The sequence below is a fragment of the Erinaceus europaeus genome, chromosome X (assembly GCF_950295315.1).
Source record: "Erinaceus europaeus chromosome X, mEriEur2.1, whole genome shotgun sequence".
Classification (NCBI taxonomy): domain Eukaryota; kingdom Metazoa; phylum Chordata; class Mammalia; order Eulipotyphla; family Erinaceidae; genus Erinaceus; species Erinaceus europaeus.
In genome coordinates, this window is record NC_080185.1 from 30193227 (window position 1) to 30207519 (window position 14293).

The window sequence follows — 14293 nt, forward strand, 5'->3', positions numbered from 1 at the left end:
AGGCACTTTTTCCCCCCACCCCCACACCCAAGACTCAACACAGGGATAAGGATCTCCTCATCCCCTTCTCCACTTCAACTCATGCCCAGTGCTTACAGCCCACACCTTGAGGATGGAGAGAAAGGGGCTCTGGTTCACATCCCTGCCCCTTTCCTGTGGGGCACAGCTGGGGTGAGGTGGCTTCAACAAGAACTTGCATCTATCCCCTTTTCATTCCGGCAATGAAAATGTTTTCCAAAAGTTGATTCAAGATTATGTGCTGAGCACAGCCAGTTCCCAGCCACTAGGAAACCAGGCAAAGACTCTGGTGGGGCTGACGCTGGTGTGAGGGTAGTGAGGAAGGCCAGATTCTTCTCAAGTCGACACCACTCTAAATACAGGGTGGTCCCAAGAGTCCGTGACAACGCGCATCCATACCCCTTCGGTGTGTCTGTAGCTCTGGACTCCAGCCTGGCTGGCTGAGACATGGAAACACCTTTTGCTTCTGTCTTTGAACATGTGTTGAGTGCCACCTATGTGCAGAGTCTGATATTGGGGACTTTGGAGAGATCTCGAAAAACAGAGCAGACTGGGTCCTTCCATCATAGGGACTTTCTAATGGGGTGAAAAAGGCAATGCCTTCCGTTGGGAACTCCTAGACTGTAGGGATTAAGGAGTCCAGTGTGGGAAGACACAGGACTTTGGGACCCTCTGATCAAGGGGAATCCCAAGTACGTGCAAAATAAACCTAGCCTAGCCGGTTTGGAGGCGTCCTCTCTGAATTTGGGGAACTAGGAAGGAGCCAACTCCAGAGTCCAAGATGAAAACATTGGAACTGTCTGTCACAGGAGTGGGTGCCCTAGAGAGAGCGCCCCAGTTCCCATATAGATATGCTGGCTGGGAGGTTTTCCGGGGTGAGGTGGGATTTGAAAGGCTGCTTCCAGAATGGAGAGTTCTGGGGCCCTGTGTTCTGGGCCTGGTAGGAAAGCAGGTGACTCTTGGGGGAGACCCTGAAATGGGCAATTAAGCAGCTTTGTGCACAAGCGGGGCAGCCACCCCCAAATCCAGCCCAGTTAAAGACTTAAGGGGAGACAATTAGTGGGTCTTGGCCAAACCCCAGCTAGGTGAGTGGAGCAGGTCCTTCCTGGGGTGTCCTGGTTTCTGGGCAGAATTGAAAGAGGGGGAGGAGGTGAAAAAGTGTTGACTGCGTCCCTCCACCGCCCCCACATGTTTCTTCCTGCCTTTGAGATCCTTGGGGTCTAGAAGCCCCTCCAGGGGGCCCCTAGTCCGGAGGGCATTGTCCCAGAGGAGGTGGGGGTTTGCAAGAGCAGCGGTGCAGCCTTTGTTGTGGGGCCACCTCGAGGTTCCCTCGCGCTAGAGCCAGCTAGTGAGTACCGTGAGGGGGGCGGTGCGGGAGGCCGGCTCCCCCTCCCTCTTCCTGCCCTCCCCCCGCAACCCCCTCGGGTGACCACATGATCAAGTGGGCTCGCAGCCAAGCCGCACGCTACAAAATGCAGCCCCTGGCGTGAGCCGGGCGCACTCTCGCTGGCAGCCCGCGCCCCTAACAGCAGCAGGAGCAGTGACCCAGCAGCCGCCGAGGAGCAGCCAGCTTGCCAGGAACGAGTGTTCTGTTCCGCCCGAAGTCCCCCAGGCCAGCTTGGCTGTGCTGCCCTGTGGCAGAACAGGGAGGTTGCAGGAGAGAGGAGGCGGCCCCTCAGCAGCCTGAGGGGAATCCAGGGAGCCTCCAGCCAACTTCACGCCCCGCACGCAGTGAGCGCTCCAACTCTCCTCCCGGCCTCCTAGCTTCCCAGCCCCTGAACCAAGGCCGCTGCAGCAGGCTGAGTAGCATGGATCTGAGGCGTAGTGCGCTGGCGCTCCTGCTGCTGTGGCTCTCTCTGACCGCTGTATGTGGAGGTGAGTGCGCGCCCCACTGACAGGACTCCTCCGCGGGACCCGGGATCACTTCCTTCGGGAGCGGGGGAGAGCTGATTTGGAAGGGGAAGACAGCACCCTCCGGGCGTCCTAGCAGCCCTGTGAGCTTTGGGTCCTCTACACCCCCACGTGGCAGAGGGTGGTCCACTCCTCCTCATCCCCCCCCCCCAGTTGTGGATCAATGGAGGGATTTGAGTAGAGGCCAGGAGGCTGGGTTTTGGAGTTGAAAGTCCTCTGGTCCCCGGGCTGAGTCCCAGGCTCCGGCCACGCGGGTGCTGTGCCAAGATGTAGACGTGACACTTGTTGCATAGGCCCGAGCGCGTGGCGGCCAGCTGCTTGGAGCTAAATGGTGGCTACCTGCTGGTTGTGCAAGCCAAGAGAGCAGCCTGGGTCAGATCTGGCCGGGCCTGGCTAGTCCTCAGGCTTCCCCTGTTCCTGGCTGCTCCACTCAGCTCCGCACAGAAGTTCTTACCCTCTTCCCCATCCTAGGGACTAGATCCTTAGCCATCTGGGCCCCAGCCTTCTTTCTGCCCCAGGCACCTGTATGCCTCACCTTTAGCCCCCTGTCCCTGAAACAACAGAACACCCCTCCCCCCGCAAGCTGGGCGACATGGTGCCCTTCCACCCCTTTACCTATACCACACCCCAACCTGGAACTTCTGGCTACTGGGGCTCCCATGCACTCTCCAAACCAGGTCCACATCCAGCCTATACCCCACACTTGAGCTGCCTGTTCGCTGAGTGTCAGTGTCCCCTGGGACTGCCACTGTCCTGTGATTTGACTGTCCACCTGACATCCCCAAAGCGGAAGGCCAAGCACAGGTGAACCAACAGCAATGACAGGCTAGCACCCTGGGGGTGGGAGGAGAGGGGAGGAGAGGGCAGGGCAGCAGGTTCCCCAAAAGAAGGTCACAGGGATTTACTTGGTGCCAGGCCCACCAGAATGGGACCAAGGCCAGTGGCCTGGAGGCCTTTGAGAGCAGACAAGATCAGGTGTGTTCAGCGTGATACGGCCTTTGGAGACCTTTGAATGGAGGCCACCTGGTCTCTTAGCCTTCTGCCCTGCCTCCCCCTCCCAATCTCCCCCATAACCCCCACACTCTGCTGGTTTCTCCTGGAGGTGCATGGGCTAGGTCCAACCCCATCCTGCCTCCTTTGGGGAGCTGTCCAGGGATGTCTCTTTTCAGGCCTGAGCACAGGGTCAGCCACTTCCTTGAAAAGAGAACAGAAGTTTCCCTTTACGACTCTTGCCACACAGGGCAATGGCAGGAAAGAGCAAAAGATGGGAGTGAGTGACACCACATGGGCAGAGGACCATCACCTCCAGATGCTTGAGGAGAGACCCCCATGGCAGCACCGATGGCCACTGGCCCAGGCTGGCCCCTTCAGAAAAGAGAGGGTGGCTTTAGAGAGCAATCACACACACACACACACAGGAAGCTGGGTTACTTCTGACCTGCACCCTTGGTGCTCCCTATTCTTCTTTGAGTCCAGCTGTGGGGGGAGGGTGAGCTGGTAAAGGGGTGAGCAGCTTTAGGGGAGGGAGCAATGTATTGCCTTTCTCCACCAGACCCTTCATCAGTATATCCTGATTGGAGGACAGGGGTATTCTGTTGCCCTCACACCTAGCACTGGAGATTTCCCAGGCTCCTTTTGCCTTTTGCACTCCACTACCTCTCCTTGAATTGGGGACAAGGCCACCAGCCAAGGATACAGGTCTGACAGTCTGACTTCTCTTGCCTCAGCAGAGAGACTCCTGAGCCACTTCACCCTTGACCAGCATGCTTCTCTCCCTCCCACCCCCAACCCCTAAGCCAGAGTCCTTGGTCCCTGTCTCAGGCTTGAAAACCACATTTCTTCTACAACATATTCTGTTCCTGACTTGTAATGACCCTCCCCGCCACCCCACCAACACACACACACACACACACACACACACACACACACACACACACGCGCGCAATCATACACACATACAGACAAGGACTCACACATTCACCACTGCCTATGACCTGGGATACACTTTGCTCTTCTGAGTCTGAGAGCTGCTGGGTCTGGGCCAGGTGTCTCTTGGTGTTCGGGCACCCAACCTTCCCTCCTCCTCTCTTCCTCCTCCTCCTCCTCCTCCTCCTCCTCCTCCTCCTCCTCCTCCTCCTCTACAGCCCTCCCCAGCCCTAGCTAGAAGCCAGAAGTCATAGTCAGTGGCTTGGGGAAAGCCTACTGTACTCCTCCTTCTCTGGGAAGGGGCCTCTGCACTCCACCCCCACCTCTGAGAGCTAAGCACCCATGTAACCCGAGTTAGGGCCTGGCATGGGCCAAGGACCAAATGAAGTGAGTGCAGAGCTTGCCAGCTCAGGGCATCAGGCTAGGGAAGGCAGGACAGATGAATGCAGGCTGATCCCCCCAAGCAGTGAGAGGGACATAACCAGCAAAGGTGGAGGGAAACCCCAAGGAGCATGCTTATGAGCTTTTATTTATTTAGGCTATCACTTGGGAGGGGGCAAGCCAGAGAGAAAGCGGTGCCTCCTGCCTGGTGAGGCATGTGAGTTCCTGAAAAGTTGCAGGCACTGCTGGAAGGGGGTTGGCAAAGAGGGAGCCACCTCTGCTTGCCTCCACCCTCACCCCTGGGGTAGTTCTCACGGTGGGGTGCCCTGGCTTCATTGATGAAGGTGCTTGGGTTTGCAGAGTAGTGGATGCTCCTGGCTGGCAAGTCTTTGCAGGGCATTGCCCCAGCCTAAGGGGCAAAGACCCCCATTTCTGCTGGATAGCTCTCTTGTAGAATGAGGTCCTTAGCAGGGAAGCTAATTTAGGGGGCCTTTGGTAGGGAGAAAGCCAGGGTTTCAGATGTCAGCTTATCTGGGGAAGCTAATTTAGGGGGCCTTTGGTAGGGAGAAAGCCAGGGTTTCAGATGTCAGCTTATCTGGGGGTAAACAGGACTTAAAAGTCAGAAACAGGTGGGTGATGGGATCACAGAGGGTAAGAGGAGTCCCCCAACCAATAATGAACTCCTTTCCCTCTGCTGATAGGATGCTAGAGGCCAGGGGCTTCTAGAGCTGCTCTCAGAGGCCAGACTAAGTTCTCTGTTTGCTCAGGCTGTTTCTCTGTAGACCTGTGGTCTGAGGGCTCTAGGTCTCCCCTTTTTCAGGCCAGTCACCCCCAACGCCTCCTTCCTGACTGCCCCCAATCCTCCCAGTCCTGATTGCTTGACGTTTCAAACAATACCCCACCCTTCCTGGTCCCTTGGCTTCAGGATTGGCCCTGCCCTCCCCCCACTCCAGTTGGAGCCATCAATTTTAAACCTCCACCATCAAGGATACTGGGTGTGCCTGGCCATAGCTTTGGGGGTCATCCTGCCCATCCCAGTGCTTCTGTGCAACAGACACCCACCAGCATCAGCCATACGCCCCTTAGTAGGCACGCACAGCCTCAAGGGAACCCCAAAAACTCAGGGTGTAAACTAAAGTGAGGAGGTGCTTAGTGAATGAAGGCCTTCCCCCAGCCCTACCCCTTTGCAGGTGGAACCAAGGGGGCCTCTATGACAGAAGGAAGTGGCCTCCTGGTCTCTGCTTGCACACTGCCTTAAGGGTGAATAGCCAAGGGAATGTATTTATATGGGGAGGGGCAGAGGGAGAGACCAGAGGATTGCTTCACCACAGGTGGTTCAGTTCACCTATAGGACTTGAACCAGTATCAGGGATTTAACCAAGGGCTTCCCAGATAATTGCTCTACAGCTGAGCCACCTCCATGCCACTATGACTCATGTTATTATTGTTGTTGTTGTTATTGATTTAAGTTGATTTATAGAATTACAAGATAACGGGGGTATAATTCCACATCATTCCCACCACCAGAGGTCTGTGTCCCCATTCCCTCCATTAGAAACTGAAGTGGTTCTCTCAAGGTCACAGATATGGGTTGACTACTACTTCTATAACTGTCTGTCTGTCTATCTCCCTACATTTTTGCCCATTTTTTCCTATAGTACTACCTTCTCTTCCTTTCTAAGTCACATGTACACATACTACTGCTTCTGAATGTCTTTTTTTCCCTCTTCTTTCTCTGGGTCCAGATGGAATTGGGTTTCAGAGACCTCTAGTCATCTTCCCCTAACATTTCTCCCCTCCCTGGTATTATGGACTGAAATTCTTTATGGGGTGCAGAAGGTGGAAGGTCTGTCTTCTGTAATTGCTTCTCTATTGCACATGGTTGTTGGCAGGTCAATCCATATGCCCAACCTGTTTCTATAATTCCCTAGTAGGGTAGAGTTCTGGAGAGGTGAGGTTCTGGGACAAATTGAGGTCATTCACCCAGGGAATGACTCATATTTCTTATTAAATATTTATTGAAGTCTTTGTTGATTTTATTTTATTTTATAGGAGAGAAATAAATAGAGGGAAAGGGAAATAAAAAGAGAGGAGACACCTATAGCACTGTTTCACCAATTGTGAAGCTTCCCCACCCCCAACCCTACCCTCCCACCCCATGCAGGTGGGGACTTAGGGTTTAAACTCAGATCCTAGCACATAATAACGAGTGTGCTCAGCCAAGTGTGCCACCACTTGGCCCCAGAGTTGTATTTTAAGTCTCATGAGGTGATGGGTTTAGAAAAGGAGCTGACACACAAATCCACCACAGCCCAAAGTCCTGATGGATGGCTGACCATCAGTGGGGTCTCTCTGGTTTGTAGTGCCATGGAATGAGCATGCCTAGAATGGGGGGGGGAGTAGCAGACCTCCAAAGCCTAGGCCCTGGGAACAAAGCATGCCTACTTTTGGCCCCAAAAGAGGCTCAATGCCTGGAAATTTCTTGCAGGCCAAGGAGGAAAGCTCAGAGTCAAGGAGCCAAGTTGGGGAGCTGGAAGTAGAGAGGGGGGAGAGGAGGAGCCAGGCAGTTGTTGGAGGTGGGGGTTGGTGGTGAAGGGGAGTGCTGGCAGCCAAGAGCTGGTGATATGGAAACTGGTGACTGGGATTCCTGGATGGATGGAAGTGTAGAGGGCAGGGAGAGAACTGAGGGTACAACTGCCAGTGTGGGCTAGAGACTGGGCTTCAAGCTTGTTCACCCCAGTTCTGCAGACCAGCCCTCCTGGCCAGGCCACCCTTTGCGCCTCACCATGGCCTCCTTTGAGCTGGTCCATGTACCTTGTCCCTCACTGCTACAGAAAACCCCTGGCTCCCTCTCAGTGTCCATTGTCAGGTCTGTTGCTGTCATTGCGAGGTGTCTCCTCTCAGCCAGATGTGGACAGATGCCAACAGGAACTCCCAGAAACTGCTCTTGTCAGCCAGCTGTGGACAGATGTATAGCAGAGCCTAGCTCTCTTACCTAGAATAAACAAGGAGCCAGCAAGGGTGGGACTACAAGGCACTGGTGGGGCTGTAATCTGGGCATGACAGGAGGTCGGGCACCCCATGGAAAGGTGCCATCTGAAGCCACCACCACCACCCCCCTTGGCTACACAGACCTACTGCTTCAGGCTATTCACTGACTCATCCATTCACATACTCACGTCTTCATGCAGTTTTTTGTTTGGGAGTAAGCACATCCCCAGCCTCCCCCACAGGGAGGCCACAGGAGCAAGTGAAACCTCAGGGTACAATATGACTGTGGTACTCATAAGTGGGAAGCCCATGTTTCTAAAAATGTAGAAGTGCCCTGACATGGGATTCCACATGCTCTTTACAACAGCTCAGCAAAGAGAGAAGGCCAAGGAGGCGAGGAAGGCTGTGTGACAGGGAAACAGTGGTTGTGTCTGCATTGGGGGAAGCTGGGGGGGAACAGGGCAGCAAGGGTGGCAGACTGTTTATTTCCCTGAAATGGGTGTTTGGAACATAAGTGTATCATTTGAAAGCACACCGTGGGATGTCCTCACTAGATCCACGCATACTATTCCCAACTGCATCTTCCAGACATGTTCCAAGCCAAGAGCATGTTCCATTGGCCTGAGTGAATATAGCAAGTTTCCAGTGGCTGCGCAATGGTGCACCTGGTAAAGTGCATAATTACAGTGGACAAGGACCTGGGTTCAAGCCCCTGGTCCCCACCTCCAGGGAGGAAGCTTCACCAGAGGTGAAGTAGGGCTGCAGTTGTCTATCTCTCTCCCTATCTACTGGCCCCTTCCCTCTTTATTTCTGTCTTCAAACTAAATTAAAAAATATTTTGTTAAAGCAGTGGTGGTCAATAAGTTAGAAAAAAAAAGAGGAGGGGAAATAAAGAAAGGAAGAGAGAGTCGGGCAGTAGCGCAGCGGGTTAAGCGCAGGTGGCACAAAACGCAAGGACCGGCCTAAGGATCACGGTTAGAGCCCCCGGCTCCCCACCTTCAGGGGAGTTGCTTCACAGGTGGTAAAGCATGTCTGCAGGTTTCTATCTTTCTCTCTCCCCTCTGTCTCCTCCTCTCTCCATTTCTCTCTGTCCTATCCAACAACAATGACATCAGTAACAACAATAATAGTAACTACAACAATAAAACAGCAAGGGCAACAAAAGGGAATAAATAAATAAATATTTTTTAAATCTTTAAAGAAATAAAGGAAGGAAGGAAAGAAGGAAGGAAGAAAAGAAGATAGTGAGTTTCCCTAAAGACACAGGCCTGTGGCTTCTGCCTGAGGGCACAGACCTGCCTCACTAACAGGCCCCTCCTTCCCTCCCACAGGACCTGTGCTGCAGTCTGGTGGCCGGAAGGGGCTCCAGGAAGGCAGTGCCCGCCATGTGGCAAAGCCCCGAGGCCCAAGGAGTGGCCCAGGACCCTGGCAGGGTGCTCGGAAAAAACTGCGTCGCCAGCGACCTCGCCTGTCCCATAAGAGTCCCATGCCTTTCTGAAGCAGGCACTGGAGTCTCTGGGTGGCACAGGTCAGTGGGTGGCACAGGAAGGCTGAGGGGAGCAACAGCCTAGAGAAACATATGAGTGGGTAGACACCTGTCCCCAACCAATTCTGGCTTCCTCTGAGGCCTGGCCTGTGCTCTCTCCCTCTGCCTTCAGCAGCGGGCAGCCTTGGGCTTAGGTTGAGAGTTTCTGGGATGGGGAGAAACTGCAGGGTGGGGGTGAAGACTCTCCCTTTCCTTGTCCTGGGTGTGTTTTGTTAGCTTTTTTATTTTTATTTGTAAAATGGAAATATTGACAAGACTATAGGATAAGAGGGGTACATTTCCACACAATGCCACTCCCAGAGTTCCATATCCAAGCCCCTCCCTTGATAGCTTCCCTATTCTTTATCACTCTGGGAGTATGGACCCAGAATCATCATGAGGTGCAGAAGGTGGAAGGTCTGGCTTTTGTAATTCCTTCCCCATTGAACATGGGCATTGGCAGGTCGACCCATACTGCCAGCCTATTTTTCCCTTTCCCTAGTGGGGCAGGGATCTGGGGAGTCAAGGATCCAGGACACATTGGGGGAGTTATCAGTCCAGGGAAGTCTGGTTGGCATCATGGTATCATCTGGAACCTGGTGGCTGAAAAAAAGTTAAGATATAAAGCAGAACAAACTGTTGACTAATCATGTACCTAAAGGCAAGAATATTGCAAATGAAGATTTGGGGTCTCTGTTTTGGAAAAAGCTAGTAGGTCTGTTTTAGGTATATTCCAAAGGGCCCATGACTGGGTGTTTATTTTGACCTAGGACACACTGCCACTGACTTCTCTCTGGTCTTTTCCATCTCTTTAGGACTGAAGAGGTCCCAGGAGCCTTCCAGCTGTTCTTCCTTCTCCCACCTACTTCTAAGGAGCCCTCACACCCAGTCTACTCTCATCCTGCACCTACCCCAACTGCTGAGGAACCCAGCTTTTCTCACCCACCAGCTGCCCCCCAAAAGGCATGGCTCTGCCTCCCAAATCCCAGAGGTTCCACGGACTCCTCTTCCAGGCCTGGGACTCAGCATTGTCAGACTGTCCTCCTTGTTCTCTGGGCCTGCTTCTGCACTAGGACTTGATCTCCCCTCTAACCCCTTCCTTAATTGTGCCTGGGGGTCAGGAGGGTGCAGGTGGTACCTCCCTCTGCTGACTCCCTCAGATCCAGGCTTTCTGTGTCTGTGGGGCTCTTCACCTACTTCCAAAGAGGACTGGAAAGATGGGGGTGGGGAGCAGTGACTCTGGATGTGGGTCTATCTAGGTTGTTTGGGTGCTGACAGGGTGACTTGGAAACCTTGGTGGGAGGCAGGGAGCATGCTCTGGGGTGGAAAGCCATGACGTTGGAAAGGAGGAAGGAGGAGGAAGAGCCACCACTGATCCTGTTAACCAAGAGAGACTGTCCAGGAAAATACTCTGTCCCTTCCCTTCCCCATCTCCATTTTTCTCCTCAAGCTAGGTCAGGGGAGGGGGAGGGTGCTGACCCTTTTTACTCCAGCAGGAGCACAAACCAAGCAGAGGATCTCTCTGCCAGGAATCACAGGAACCTGCAGCCAAAAGGAACCTTGGAGAGCACTTAGATCTGCCCCTTATGCAAATTTAGGCCCAAGGTCTCTAAGGATTCAGGTCTCTCTCTCCCACTCCATGATGCCCTCTTCTCTCTTGATGATGGCTTTTCAAGTCCTTTTTAGTGCCTCCCCTTCCTCCCAGTTTGGGGGTGGTTGGGAAGGATGAAGGCAACAGGCCCTGAGCTGCCCAGGCCAATTCATGGGTTGAGTTGGAAAGTTCCAGAACCAGCCATCTGCCCCTATTCCTGTAGCTTTCCAAGAATCTCCAGTGAGTTTTCACAGGGGCAACTCTGGGGCGCCCAGACTACCCATCCAACCCATTGTGGTTTGATTAGATCTCCTTTTCCAGGGTCCTTTCTCGGGGTGGGGGGTGCAGAATAGGGAACAAAGGAAGGAAAGGCTGAGGGAGGAAGAGCAGGAGAAAAGGAGGAAAGATGGGAGGAAGTTCGATGCTGAATGGGTATCCTTCTCAGAGGCCTCCCAGGGTGGGAGGAAAAGGAAAACAAGAGCCTGAGGGCCGACTATGTTTGTGATGGTTGGGGGGGGTCAGGGCCCCCCAAGCCCCATCCCACTACCCCAATATTTGCCTTGTCTGCCTCTGCCCTTACCTTCACTGCTGCTATCGCTACTGCTGCTTCAGGACCTGACCTGGGGACACCCCCCCCTCCCCAAGTGTGGGCACCCACCCATCTGTCTCCCAACACCCCACTGACTGGGAATGGGGGATGGCTAGATTCCAGAAACTCTTATGTCACTGATGTCCCCACCAGAGACTGTGCCTTCTTCCCCCTCCTCCCCTCTGTATCTCTGTCCTAGTCAGTCTGCCCAGCCCCTCATGGGAAGAGGAAAAAGGACAAAGGAGACAAAAGAGGAGGTTGGCCAAGTTATCAGGACAGAGGAGGGAGGGGAATGTGTGTGTGTGGGGGAGCTGTTTTATTTAAAATGGTTGTGTATGATTCTTATACTAATTTATACAAAGATATGAAGGCCCCTTACATTAAGAAATTGTCCCCTCATATCCACTGTGTTTGTAAAAATTCGTTCTGTGTAAATATGTCTTTATAATAAAGAGTAGAAAGCTGACACTTGGTCCACACTGTTGGCGGTCATGTTCAGCTGTCCCCTGAAGTCCGTGCTGATGCCCATGCCCGCATGTTGCACATACAGGGAAGAAAACACCCACACCGCAAAATTGGTGCCATATCAAGCAGCCTCGAGCCAGCTGACCACAAACTCAAAAGGCATTGCTATGCTGAATGGCAGGTTAGTGCCTAATCCAGTCCATTTTAAGTATGTGGGCATCTGTTTGGGTGTCTTTTTCTTCTTTTTTGTGTTGTTGTTAGGTTTTTTTTTTTCTTGGCAGTGTTATCTCTAGAATGTTTAAAAAGCAATTAAAAAAAAAAACAAGTTTCTGATCAAAGGTGGGCTTGTGACAAAAGTCTTGTCTTGTATCCTTGGTGGATGTCTTCTATCTCTACCTACTTTTGACCACTTTTGGGACTTCCTAGCCAGTTTGCCTTCCTGGAAAATTGTTCTGTTTCCTGCAATAAAGACATTTGGTAATGATTTTGTATGAATGACCATTTTGTTTGTTTGTTTGTTTTTTGTGTCACCAACTCGGGTTACTCTCTGAATGAAATGACCTGGAAAAAAAAAGAAAGAAAGAAAGAAAGAAAGGCCACGAGCTCAACTCAGTTCGACCCCATCTGTCTCACTTCTTCGTGCTCGTTGTCAAAATGCCAATATCTTGCTGAAGAGAAAGGAACACTGGGACCATGTTAATTTGCTTAATCAACCCATTAGGAGCACACAGGCATACGCAGTGCAAGTAAAATCCAGTAGAAATGAGTGATCAGAACAGTGCACTCCATAAATCTTGTGGATGGCACTAGAGATTTGACAAGGGCCTCGTGCTAAAAACAGGCAGGTGAACAAAAAGGGGTCTTCTGACCAACTTGCTGAAAAGTTGTAAAAACTGCTCAATAGAAAATAAGACTGAAAAGGCCACCCACAAGCACACAAAAGAATCTCATTATTGACAAAACGCTGCTATTGGTGATTTTAAAATGCTGCATTGTAATGGCAGCGCTCCTTAGGAAAATTGGAACTGAGTGCCTCCTTGCAAAATTACTACTTTGACGTTTAAACAGACTGGTGGTCAGAGGAGCTGGTTTTATCAGGGAGGCTCCGGGTGGGCTGGTTTTATGCTGAGTGGATTGGTACCTCCCTAATCACTCCCCCTCCCAATGCTCTGATTTCATAAGATGCTAATGAGCAGAGAGGATGGTGGTTAAGCTGGACAACTTCAAATTCACCCTCAGGCACGTAGTCCTTTAATAGCTTACAGAGTTTTTTTGTTTGTTTGTCTTGTACGTTTTTTTTTTGAAACATTAACTCCCAAGCTCAGTGACTAGAGCACATGCCATTCATACTTGATGCCCTGGGTTCCATCCCCAAGACTTGATACATGGGAGTCAGGCGGTAGCTCAGTGGGTTAAGCGTAAGTGGCACAAAGTGCAAGGACCGTCATAAGGATCCCAGTTCGAGCCCCTGGCTCCCCACCTGCAGGGGAGTCACTTCACAGGCAGTGAAGCAGGTCTGCAGGTGTCTATTTTTCTCTCCTCTTCTCTGTCTTCCCCTCCTCTCTCCATTTCTCTCTGTCCTATCTAAGAACGAACAACATCAACAATGGCAATAATAAAAAGACTTGATACATGAGAGCACCAAGAACAGATCACTGGAGTTCCCTGGGTAGAACGGTGCTTTGGTCTTTTTCTATTTTTCTATTTTTTTATATTTTATTTATTTCCCTTTTGTTGCCCTTGTTTTTTTATTGTTGTTGTTACTGATGTCATCGTTGTTAGATAGGACAGAGAGAAATGGAGAGAGGAGGGGGAAAACAGAGAGGGGGAGAGAAAGACAGATACCTGCAGACCTGCTTTGCCGCCTGTGAAGCGGCTTGCCTACAGGTGGGGAGCCGGAGGCTCGAACTGGGATCCTTATGTTGGTCCTTGTGCTTCATGCCACATGTGCTTAACCCGCTGCACTCAGCCCAACTCCCTGGTTTCTTTCTATTTTTTAAAAAATTATTATATTTATTTATTTGTTTATTTATTGGATAGAGACAGCCAGAAATCGAGAGAGAAAGAGGGTGATAGAGAGGGGGGGAGAGGGAGAGAGAGAGAGAGAGACCTGAAACACTGCTTCACTGCTCAAAAAGCTTCCTCCCCCCCCCACACACACGGGGCCCAAAAAACTTCCTCCCCGCCCCCACACACACGGGGCCCAGGGACTTGAAACTGGGTCCTTGAACATTGTAACATGTGCGCTCAACCAGGTGCCCACCACTAAGACTCTAGTCTTTCTTTTTCTCTTAGAAGGCTATACACACAAGGATCTGGGCAGTGGCATACTTGGTAAAGTATACATGTTACTAGGTTCAAGGACTTGAGTTCAAGCCTCCAGTCCCCAACTAAAAGAGGAAGTTTCATAAGTGGTGGAGCAATGCTGCAGGTGCCTCTATTTCCTTTTCTCTCCCCCTTTCTATTTCTCTCTGTCCCTCTCTATATAAAATGTTTGGTTCAGGGGATGACTCAGTGACAGAATACCTGTGTGTGAATTCCTGAGTTCAACCCCAGCACCAAAAGAAAGAAAGAAAGAAAGAAAGAAAGAAAGAAAGAAAGAAAGAAAGAAAGAAAGAAAGAAAGAATGGAAAAGGCACTTATTTTATCATCCTAAAACTGCCCCTCCATGTACATCACAATCCTCATTTTGCAAATAAGAGAACAGCCTTGCAGACTCACAGAGTAAAGCGATTTGCCTGGAGAGTTATAGCTGGTAAGTGAACCTAGAACCTGGACTTGGAGTTGCAGGCTACAAACACTTCCCGTGGTGCTACAGAAGATGCACTAAGTAGAGAGGAGACTGCAATACAAAGTATGCTTGGTGGGGGCCGGGTGGTAGAATGCATGCATTACT

The 14293-nt window shown here is 51.5% G+C and overlaps 1 protein-coding gene across 1 annotated transcript; it reads left to right on the forward strand.

Moving 5' to 3' along the window:
- Window positions 1-1514: 1514 nt before the first annotated feature.
- Window positions 1515-11881, forward strand: APLN (apelin). The gene is made up of 3 exons (XM_007527638.3): window positions 1515-1893; window positions 8559-8755; window positions 9568-11881. Exons 1-2 carry the CDS (start codon window positions 1827-1829, stop codon window positions 8723-8725), a joined length of 234 nt encoding a protein of 77 aa, XP_007527700.1. The 5' UTR covers window positions 1515-1826; the 3' UTR covers window positions 8726-8755; window positions 9568-11881.
- The last annotated feature ends 2412 nt before the right edge of the window (window positions 11882-14293 follow it).